The sequence below is a fragment of the Crinia signifera genome, chromosome 9 (assembly GCF_055691185.1).
Source record: "Crinia signifera chromosome 9, ASM5569118v1, whole genome shotgun sequence".
Classification (NCBI taxonomy): Eukaryota; Metazoa; Chordata; class Amphibia; order Anura; family Myobatrachidae; genus Crinia; species Crinia signifera.
Window position 1 is genome coordinate 145,178,228 of NC_139225.1, and position 12,232 is coordinate 145,190,459.

Below are 12,232 nucleotides of genomic sequence, written 5' to 3' on the forward strand. Positions count from 1 at the left end.
ACACGTGTAGTCAGCAGACCGCACATACATGGCAGCACTGTGGAGGCACAGAGTGATGGGAGGAGTCTAATATACCATAACCCATCACATCACATGTGTAGTCAGCAGACAGCACATACATGGCAGCACTGTGGAGGCACAGAGTGATGGGAGGAGTCTAATATACCATAACCCATCACATCACATGTGTAGTCAGCAGACAGCACATACATGGCAGCATTGTGGAGGCCCAGAGTGATGGGAGGAGTCTAATATACCATAACCCATCATATCACATGTGTAGTCAGCAGACAGCACATACATGGCAGCATTGTGGAGGCCCAGAGTGATGGGAGGAGTCTAATATACCATAACCCATCATATCACATGTGTGTTCAGCAGACAGCACATACATGGCAGCATTGTGGAGGCCCAGAGTGATGGGAGGAGTCTAATATACCATAACCCATCACATCACATGTGTAGTCAGCAGACAGCACATACATGGCAGCACTGTGGAGGCACAGAGTGATGGGAGGAGTCTAATATACCATAACCCATCATATCACATGTGTGTTCAGCAGACAGCACATACATGGCAGCATTGTGGAGGCCCAGAGTGATGGGAGGAGTCTATTATACCATAACACATCACATGTGTAGTCAGCAGACAGCACATACATGGCAGCACTGTGGAGGCACAGAGTGATGGGAGGAGTCTGATATACCATAACCCATCACATCACATGTGTAGTCAGCAGACAGCACATACATGGCAGCATTGTGGAGGCACAGAGTGATGGGAGGAGTCTGATATACCATAACCCATCACATCACATGTGTAGTCAGCAGACAGCACATACATGGCAGCATTGTGTAGGCACAGAGTGATGGGAGGAGTCTATTATACCATAACACATCACATGTGTAGTCAGCAGACAGCACATACATAGCAGCATTGTGGGGGCAGAGAGTGATGGGAGGAGTCTAATATACCATAACCCATCACATCACATGTGTAGTCAGCAGACAGCACATACATGGCAGCACTGTGGAGGCACAGAGTGATGGGAGGAGTCTGATATACCATAACCCATCACATGTGTAGTCAGCAGACAGCACATACATGGCAGCATTGTGTAGGCACAGAGTGATGGGAGGAGTCTATTATACCATAACACATCACATGTGTAGTCAGCAGACAGCACATACATGGCAGCACTGTGGAGGCACAGAGTGATGGGAGGAGTCTAATATACCATAACCCATCACATCACATGTGTAGTCAGCAGACAGCACTTACATGGCAGCATTGTGGAGGCACAGAGTGATGGGAGGAGTCTAATATACCATAACCCATCACATCACATGTGTAGTCAGCAGACAGCACATACATGGCAGCATTGTGTAGGCACAGAGTGATGGGAGGAGTCTATTATACCATAACACATCACATGTGTAGTCAGCAGACAGCACATACATAGCAGCATTGTGGGGGCAGAGAGTGATGGGAGGAGTCTAATATACCATAACCCATCACATCACATGTGTAGTCAGCAGACCGCACATACACGGCAGCATTGTGGAGGCAAAAAATAATATGAGTCTAAAATAACAGATTTTTCAGACTCCTGACCCCATGCAGAGAAGGGCGGGACCCATAGTATGACAACTGCTGGTGTTTTTATATGGAAGTACTAACTGGTATCGTGGCCTTGTCCGCTATAGTATCAGACCGATGTTACTATTGGTTCTCCCTGGCAAGCTCGCTCATCACTCAGATTCCTGTAACCAGTGCTATTTGTAGCCGGATCATACTTGGGAAGAGTAATAACCTGACTGTCCTGATTTAAGGCTTTCTGGAAACATGGCGTCAAGGTCGTGCACTGGTCTGTTGCAAAGAAGAGTATGTCTAATCCTGCATGCAGATTTCTGACTGATGTGCTTAGTACAGGTTTATTCCTTATCCAAATATCCGTTATCCAAATTATTCCGAAAATCATACATCCAGAAAGTGAAAAAAAATATGTGACAACACTACTAGGGACATGGCATGTAACTGGTACTACTGTGGACATCTGTAATAGCACTACTGAGGACATGGCATGTAACTGGTACTACTGGGGACATCTGTAATAGCACTACTGAGGACATGGCATGTAACTGGTACTACTGGGGACATGGCATGTAACTGGTACTACTGGGGACATATGTGACAACACTACTAGGGACATGGCATGTAACTGGTACTACTGGGGACATCTGTAATAGCACTACTGAGGACATGGCATGTAACTGGCACTAAATATGTGCAATAAAATGATTGTCATTCAAATTCAGTGCCTGAGATAGGACACAAACTTTGTTTCATGTTTTGAAACCTTGTTAATAAAATATATTTGTGTGTATGATGTGTTTGTACAAAATGAAGGCAAGATACCTTAAGATACATCATTGAAATATAAAAAATATTCTGAAATACGGAATAATCCGTTATCCAAAATTCTTCTGGTACTGAGCATTTTCCCTCAAAAAAAATAAAGGGAACATTTAAACAACACAATGTAACTCCAAGTCAATCACACTTCTGTGAAATCAAACTGTCCACTTAGGAAGAAAAGGAACTGATATCAAATGAATCAGAAAGGGGCGCAGACCTTAGAGCTGGGTTGCAAGTAGCTGCAGTGCAAGGAAAACGGGGGTGTCACTCCCATACAACGAGATACAAAAAGGAAAACAAACTGACTGCCCTTACAATTAATAAAGTGATGATAAATTTCAATTGCTAAGAAATGGTGCAAGTACCTTTTATGAGATATTACAAATATTTTTTAATACATATATTAGCATGTATTAGCAGCACATATTAAAAAGTACATTTTGTAACATGAAAATCATGGCCCAACATTACAAAGAGAAAAATATGTTTAAAAAAGGATTTTCTAGCTCATAAAAAATTGATGAAGTGACTAAAAAAAGTGTCCATACGGTACCGTATTTGAATTAACCACATGGATCTGGATAAGGAAGATGATTGTGTGACCGTTTGGATCCGTTCCTATGATGCCTCAATTGGGAATGACCTGGAAGGCAAGGGGAGGTTCCAGCTTGGCTTTAAGGAGTATTTGGTCTCCTGCCGTTCTTTGATGCCATGTGGGTATATCGTGGGCTGGAAATGAAATTGTCTCCCAGTGTAGTAGCCAATATTAGGTCTGGAGGCTGGTCCGGTCTCTCAGGGCATATAGCAACTGTCTGGTAAGCGTCTCGTATTTGTCGGTCACAAGAAGGGTCCACCAACGCGTTTCGCTCTATAGTAGAGCTTGAAAACATAAAAATACCAGACGCTTACAAGGCAGCTGCTATAGTTCCTGCAAGACAAAGGCATTGATGCTATGGACTGACCCGCCTGTTCCCCAGTCCTGAATCCAATTGAGCACATCTGGGACATCATGTCTCGCTCCATCCACCAACGAGTTGGTGGATGCCACCTCATCAGGAGCATGCCCAGGCATTGTAGGGAGGTCATACAGGCACGTGGAGGCCTCACACACTACTGAGCCTCATTTTGACTTGTTTTAAGGACATTACATCAAAGTTGGATCAGCCTGTAGTGTGTTTTTCCACTTTAATTTTGAGTGTGACTCCAAATCCAGACCTCCATGGGTTAATAAATTTGATTTCCATTGATAATTTTTGTGTGATTTTGTGGTCAGCACATTGAACTATGTAAAGAACAAAGTATTTAATTAGAATATTTCATTCATTCAGATCTAGTATGTGTTATGTTAGTGTTCCCTTGATTTTTTTGAGCAGTGTATATATGGGCCACTGGCTGTGGCAACGCTATTGGTCAGTATTTTGACTCCAGAATCCCAAAAGAAAGAATCCAGTACACAGAGGGGACATATAAGATAATGATGCTGTAGATGAGGGGGCAGTATGCTATGGTACAGTACACAGAGGGGACAGATAAGATAGTGATGCTGTAGATGAGGGGGCAGTATGCTATGGTACAGTACACAGAGGGGACAGATAAGATAATGATGCTGTAGATGAGGGGGCAGTGTGCTATGGTACAGTACACAGAGGGGACAGATAAGATAGTGATGCTGTAGATGAGGGGGCAGTATGCTATGGTACAGTACACAGAGGGGACAGATAAGATAATGATGCTGTAGATGAGGGGGCAGTGTGCTATGGTACAGAACACAGAGGGGACAGATAAGATAATGATGCTGTAGATGAGGGGGCAGTATGCTATGGTACAGTACACAGAGGGGACAGATAAGATAATGATGCTGTAGATGAGGGGGCAGTATGCTATGGTACAGTACACAGAGGGGACAGATAAGATAATGATGCTGTAGATGAGGGGGCTGTGTGCTATGGTACAGTACACAGAGGGGACAGATAAGGTAATGATGCTGTAGATGAGGGGGCAGTATGCTATGGTACAGTACACAGAGGACAGATAAGGTAATGATGCTGTAGATAAGGGGGCAGTATGCTATGGTACAGTACACAGAGGGGACAGATAAGATAATGATGCTGTAGATGAGGGGGCAGTATGCTATGGTACAGTACACAGAGGGGACAGATAAGATAATGATGCTGTAGATGAGGGGCAGTATGCTATGGTACAGTACACAGAGGGGACAGATAAGGTAATGATGCTGTAGATGAGGGGGTAGTATGCTATGGTACAGTACACAGAGGGGACAGATAAGGTAATGATGCTGTAGATGAGGGGCAGTATGCTATGGTACAGAACACAGAGGGGACAGATAAGATAATGATGCTGTAGATGAGGGGCAGTATGCTATGGTACAGTACACAGAGGACAGATAAGATAATGATGCTGTAAATGAGGGGCAGTATGCTATGGTACAGTACACAGAGGGGACAGATAAGATAATGATGCTGTAGATGAGGGGCAGTGTGCTATGGTACAGTATACAGAGAGGACAGAAATGATAGTGATGCTGTAGATAAGGGGGCAGTATGCTATGGTACAGTACACAGAGGGGACAGATAAGGTAATGATGCTGTATATGAGGGGCAGTATGCTATGGTACAGTACACAGAGGACAGATAAGATAATGATGCTGTAGATGAGGGGGCAGTATGCTATGGTACAGTACACAGAGGGGACAGATAAGATAATGATGCTGTAGATGAGTGTCAGTATGCTAGGGTACAGTACACAGAGGACAGATAAGGTAATGATGCTGTAGATGAGGGGGGGAGTATGCTATGGTACAGTACACAGAGGGGACAGATAAGGTAATGATGCTGTAGATGAGGGGCAGTATGCTATGGTACAGTACACAGAGGGGACAGATAAGATAGTGATGCTGTAGATAAGGGGGCAGTATGCTATGGTACAGTACACAGAGGGCACAGATAAGATAATGATGCTGTAAATGAGGGGCAGTATGCTATGGTACAGTACACAGAGGGGACATATAAGATAATGATGCTGTAGATGAGGGGGCAGTGTGCTATGGTACAGTACACAGAGGGCACAGATAAGGTAATGATGCTGTAGATGAGGGGGCAGTATGCTATGGTACAGTACACAGATGGGACAGATAAGATAATGATGCTGTAGATGAGGGGCAGTATGCTATGGTACAGTACACAGAGGACAGATAAGATAATGATGCTGTAGATGAGGGGCAGTATGCTATGGTACAGTACACAGAGGACAGATAAGATAATGATGCTGTAAATGAGGGGCAGTATGCTATGGTACAGTACACAGAGGGCACAGATAAGATAATGATTCTGTAGATGAGGGGGCAGTATGCTATGGTACAGTACACAGAGGGGACAGATAAGATAGTGATGCTGTAGATGAGGGGGCAGTATGCTATGGTACAGTACACAGAGGGGACAGATAAGATAATGATGCTGTAGATGAGGAGGCAGTGTGCTATGGTACAGTACACAGAGGGGACAGATAAGATAATGATGCTGTAGATGAGGGGGCAGTATGCTATGGTACAGTACACAGAGGGGACAGATAAGGTAATGATGCTGTAGATGAGGGGGCAGTGTGCTATGGTACAGTACACAGAGGGGACAGATAAGATAGTGATGCTGTAGATGAGGGGGCAGTATGCTATGGTACAGTACACAGAGGGGACAGATAAGATAATGATGCTGTAGATGAGGGGGCAGTGTGCTATGGTACAGTACACAGAGGGCACAGATAAGGTAATGATGCTGTAGATGAGGGGGCAGTATGCTATGGTACAGTACACAGAGGGCACAGATAAGATAGTGATGCTGTAGATGAGGGGGCAGTATGCTATGGTACAGTACACAGAGGGCACAGATAAGGTAATAATGCTGTAGATGAGGGGGCTGTGTGCTATGGTACAGTACACAGAGGGGACAGATAAGGTAGTGATGCTGTAGATGAGGGGGTAGTATGCTATGGTACAGTACACAGAGGGGACAGATAAGATAGTGATGCTGTAGATGAGGGGGCAGTATGCTATGGTACAGTACACAGAGGGGACAGATAAGGTAATGATGCTGTAGATGAGGGGGCAGTATGCTATGGTACAGTACACAGAGGGCACAGATAAGGTAATGATGCTGTAGATGAGGGGGCAGTATGCTATGGTACAGTACACAGAGGGCACAGATAAGGTAATGATGCTGTAGATGAGGGGGCTGTGTGCTATGGTACAGTACACAGAGGGGACAGATAAGGTAGTGATGCTGTAGATGAGGGGCAGTATGCTATGGTACAGTACACAGAGGGGACAGATAAGGTAATGATGCTGTAGATGAGGGGGCAGTATGCTATGGTACAGTACACAGAGGGGACAGATAAGATAATGATGCTGTAGATAAGGGGGCAGTATGCTATGGTACAGTACACAGAGGGGACACATAAGGTAATGATGCTGTAGATGAGGGGGCAGTATGCTATGGTACAGTACACAGAGAGGACAGATAAGATAATGATGCTGTAGATGAGGGGCAGTATGCTATGGTACAGTACACAGAGGGGACAGATAAGATAATGATGCTGTAGATGAGGGGGCAGTATGCTATGGTACAGTACACAGAGGGGACAGATAAGGTAATGATGCTGTAGATGAGGGGGCAGTATGCTATGGTACAGAACACAGAGGGGACAGATAAGATAATGATGCTGTAGATGAGGAGGCAGTGTGCTATGGTACAGTACACAGAGGGGACAGATAAGATAATGATGCTGTAGATGAGGGGGCAGTATGCTATGGTACAGTACACAGAGAGGACAGATAAGATAATGATGCTGTAGATGAGGGGGCAGTATGCTATGGTACAGTACACAGAGGGGACAGATAAGATAATGATGCTGTAGATGAGGGGGCAGTATGCTATGGTACAGTACACAGAGGGGACAGATAAGATAATGATGCTGTAGATGAGGGGGCAGTATGCTATGGTACAGTACACAGAGGACAGATAATATAGTGATTCTGTAGATGAGGGGCAGTATGCTATGGTACAGTACACAGAGGGGACAGATAAGATAGTGATTCTGTAGATGAGGGATGGGGTAGCAGTTAGCTACAGATAGAGAAGATGGTGCTGAGCATGGAAGAAGGAGCAGGCTGCTATTGGTCTGTGGAATGTGGGAGGGAGAAGGGGATGCTGAGGACAGAGGGAGAAAGGATACAGGGAGCTGTTATTGGTATGTGAAAGGGGAGGTGGAAGATGATGCTGAGGATGAAGGGTGATGATGAGGTGGAGGAGGAGGGGTGTATCAGTCTCTGCAGTGAGCACAGAGGACACAGGTACAGCTGTGGTTAGGAGAATTCCAGGCTCCATAATAAAGGCTCAGCATAGTATTCGGGTGGTGTGATCACTTTGTGGGCACAGTCACACCATGACCAGCCAGTCCCAGGGGATCCAGCAGCTGCTGCAGGCAGAGAAGAGAGCAGCAGAGAGAGTGTCTGAGGCCAGGAAACGTAAGTGACCCCCCCATGCATTGGGCCATTATCAGGCTATGGAGAGACATCAGTCAGTTACATTGCTGTTATCCCTTCCAGGTAAGGCCCGGAGGCTGAAGCAGGCCAAGGAAGAGGCACAGGTGGAGATTGAGCAGTATCGTGTGGAGAGAGAGAGGGAGTTCCAGAGTCAGCAACGTACGGTATGTGGCCGGATATGGCTATAGCATTTGTATTTCGTGTGTGTGTGTGTGTGTGTGTATATATATATATATATCTGTGTGTGTGTGTGTGTGTGTGTGTGTACCTGAAACAGACATCTCTTCTTATATGATTGATTGAACAAGACTTTAGGTCATATTTTGGGTGATTTGCATTTGGACATTTACTAAAGGCAAAATCAAATGTAAAATCGAATATATATCAAATCAAATCCCCTCAAAATTGAATTTCGGTAAAATATCGGTAATTTCACTTAGACGCACAGTACATAGGATTTCCTGATTGGGTAACGTTTAACACAGTATCGAAGTACAAATCCCCAGTATATGCTTAGCACATATGAACATACATGTATGTCAGAGACGCCTACCTGACCCTCTCCATGTGGGAGAAAATGCTCTGTTCCTGGCCTTCCCTGGTAATGTATGATTGCCATCACCTGTGGGGAGCTAGGTAATTGGTAAGAAAGGTGTTTCACCACAGGTGATGGCAATCATACATTACATGGAAATCCAGGAACAGAGCATTTTCTCCCGCATGGAGAAGGTCAGGTAGGTAACCCTGATGTATGTAATGCACGTGTTGCCTGGTTCCCCCAGGGATCGACCGTACTGAGTGCATCAGATGCCTTGCGGTGCCCAGGAACCAGAATAAAGCATCACACACCCCCCGACTCCCATTGGCTAGTTGCACTGGAAGAGGGGCAGTGAAAAACCCCATGTCAACCTTTTGACTGTAGACCTTTTTGCATGTCGACCTTTTTACATGTCGACCTAATGGTTGTCCACCTTTTTGCTGTAGATCCCTTGTCCCAGTCCTGTATCAATGGAGAAATAACTGTACTTATGTTGCCTCTTGTGCCCGGCTGAGGGGCAAAGTCTCGGTGCTCCGGGGTGCGGACGGAGTGGATATTTGGGGGCAGATTAGATTTTTTCCTGATTTTTGCAGTGGGAATCTTGGGCAGCGCGCTGGCATAGTGTAGGGGCAATATAATCTTGCAGATATCATAACTGCTGTAAATAAAATTGCACGTGGTGCATGTCTCTGTTCTACAGGCTCTGGGCACCCAGGGGGACCTATCCTCGGAAATTGAAGCGCGGACCAGGCGGACCCTGCAGACGGTGCAGAGCAGCCATGGGAAGAACAAGGAGGTTGTGCTGAGAAGGTTACTGACCCTGGTGTGTGACATAAAGCCCGAACTACACCCCAACTTCCGCTTCACCGGTTACTGAGCCACCGCCAAGAGCAGCCCCTCTGTGTGCAGCGGCTGGGCCAGTATCACTGTTGTGTTTTCTACCCCGTTACATCAGTCCCTGCGGGGAAGCCACTGTTGTTATGTGAGCGGCAGCTGATCCCTCATTGTTATAATGCTGTATTTCCTTATCTGTTGTGAGGGGGGAGTACCCCAAATAAAGGGGCAGCTTGTCATGTGACTCCATTGCAGTGATTTATGTAGCCCAGTGCGGAGCAGTGGGAGATCGGGATGGCCGTCGTTGCCATCAATGGCAATAGTGCAACTGACCTATCGATGGCCATCCATTTTTTGACAAAACACAGGGGTGGGGCTTCATGGGTGTCAGGGGCGGAGCTATGCTCTGTGTCCCAGTACTTAAAAAAAAAATTAAGCAAAACATAGGTTTTGCTGTGCCATCGATGAAGGGAAACCATTTGGTTCTCCCCCATCGATGACAAAAATATTGGACGTTAGCCATAAACCATCGATGATTTCAAATCATTGATGGCCATCCGTAGTGGGAGCGAGATACTGGTAAGGGGCAGGATTGTGCATACCTGTAGGTGAAGGACACTGACACTTAGACACTGCATGGCTTTATGCTGCACTGTAATCCACAAAAAATTCCTAGTGTGCGCAAGCACACATGGCCAATAAAGTTGATTCTATTCTATTCTAACTAACAAGGTTCAATATGCCAAAGATCATCGGTTCCTGTGAGACAGCATCTTCCCATTCACATCACAGTATGGGGGAGATTCTCTAAACTAAAAATGCGGTAAAAACTCTGTTATCAGGGTTGTTACCGCATTTTGCTTAGAGCATCCCCCGCCGGGGGGCATCACCAGAAAAATCGGGAGATGCCCTATAGAAGCCTGTGGGCTTCTAACGCGACCCACCGCCGCCCTGCACCGACCTACCGCCGACCCCCGCCGACTCGCACCGACCCCCCCTCACCTGTGTCCGGGCAGCACAGCTAGACCTGTGACCTCCTCCTCCCTGCACTTTACATCCTCTTCCAGGTGCAGAAAGGAGGAGAGCCAGCCCCCCCTGCAGCAGCAGCAGGCAGCAGCTGGCCAGCCGGGTAAGAGAGGGAGGGGGGAGCCTCATGGACCCGCCGCTCATCGCCGGGTCAACGCAAAAGACAGCTCTTAACGCAAGAGCTGTCTTTTGTGATAATTATCGCATATGTTACAGCATATGCGATAATTATGTTTGCGGTAGCCGGCAATGGGCGGCGGTAAGGGGGCGCAGATGTTAGAGCATCCCCCCTATGTCCTTGGAACTAACTATAGTGATTAAATACAGTAGACATGCAGCCAAATCCCTCGCACCTCTTACCTCCCCATCCAAGCCGTCAGGTCTGGAATAATGGTCATGGGGCCTATAGGGCCAGATTTATCAAGCTTCAAAAAGTGATAAAATATAGAGTAATAAACCACCAGCCAATCAGCTCCTAGTTGCCATTTTTCAAACCCAGCCTTTGACATGACCGTTGGTGCTGATTGGCTGGTGGTTTATCACTCTCCACTTTTTAAAGCTTGATACATCTGGCCTATAGTGAGAAGCAGAGGATGCAATTAACTATGGATGGGCATTAACCACCGATGATTTGTAAACATCGATAGTTCCTGGCCGATGTCAAATGCTGTTGCCCAGTCAGTGATTCAAGGAGTCTGAACAATCTGTTGAATTGTCTGTTTTATTAGACTCCTCCCATCAGTCTGTGCCTCCACAATGCTGCCATTAGGGTGACCAACTCATCCCTTTAATCCGGGACACATATTAATTACACAGGTTCTGTGGCAGTTTAAAACCAGGTGAAATGGAGTCTTGAGGTGTGGCAGTTTAAAACCAGGTGAAAGCCAGCCACAGAACCTGTGTAATTAATATGTGTCCCGGATTAAAGGGATGAGTTGGTCACCCTAGCTGCCATCTCCTATATATTTGGCTACATCTGTCACTCAAAGTGGGTGTCTGTGTCTATAACGCTCTGTTCCTGGACTTTCCTCTTAATGTGTGATTGCCTTCATCTGTGCTGAACACCTTTCTGAGAAATTAACCTGTTTAAAACAGGTGATGGCAATCATACATTAAGGGGAAGTCTAGAAACAGAGCATTGTGTCCCTCCTGGAGAGGGTCATGTTGGGAGGTATGTGACAGAGAACCAGCCCAGTGAGCCCACAGACAGTGCCAGACACCCACTGCCTTCCCATGTTGCCCAGCACTGCTACTCCACAGCCACCAGGTGAGCGCCCCCCTCCCGTGATTTGCGGCAAAACCTCCCCCCCCCCGCGCGCCTCCCCCCTCCCGCGATTTGCGGCAAAAACACCCGCTCCCCCGCGACCCCCCCTACCGCGGTTCGCAGCAAAAACACCCCCGCGACCCCCCCTCCCGCGATTCGCTGCAAAAAGAACCCCCCCACGACCCCTCCCGCAATTCGCGGCATAACCACCACCCCGCGACCCCCCCTCCCGCGAATCGCGGCAAACCCTCCCCCGTGACCCCCCCCCCGATTCGCGGTAAAAACACCCCCCGGGACCTCCCTTCCGCGATTCGCGGCAAAAAGAACCCCCCCGCGACCCCCCCTTGCACGATTGGCGGCACCCCCCCTGCGACCCCCCTCCCGCGATTCGCGGCACCCCCCCCCCCCCCCCCGCAATTCGCAGCAGCCCCAGGATTAAATGGCACATGCAAAACACTGACATGGCTATGGTCGACAATGAAAAAGGTTGACATGAGTTTTTGAAGATTTATTTTTAATTTTTTTAATTTTTTCATATTCATTGTCATGTGTCGACATGGACACCAATGAAGTGGCACACTTATGTCAACATTTACA

At 46.8% G+C, this 12,232-nt stretch overlaps 1 protein-coding gene across 1 annotated transcript; it reads left to right on the forward strand.

Annotated features, from left to right (window-relative positions):
• The first annotated feature begins 7,730 nt into the window (after positions 1–7,730).
• On the forward strand, positions 7,731–9,589 carry ATP6V1G2 (ATPase H+ transporting V1 subunit G2). The gene is made up of 3 exons (XM_083160105.1): positions 7,731–7,955; positions 8,037–8,137; positions 9,212–9,589. The coding sequence occupies exons 1-3, from the start codon at positions 7,874–7,876 to the stop codon at positions 9,386–9,388; spliced, it is 360 nt and encodes a 119-aa protein (XP_083016231.1). The 5' UTR covers positions 7,731–7,873; the 3' UTR covers positions 9,389–9,589.
• The last annotated feature ends 2,643 nt before the right edge of the window (positions 9,590–12,232 follow it).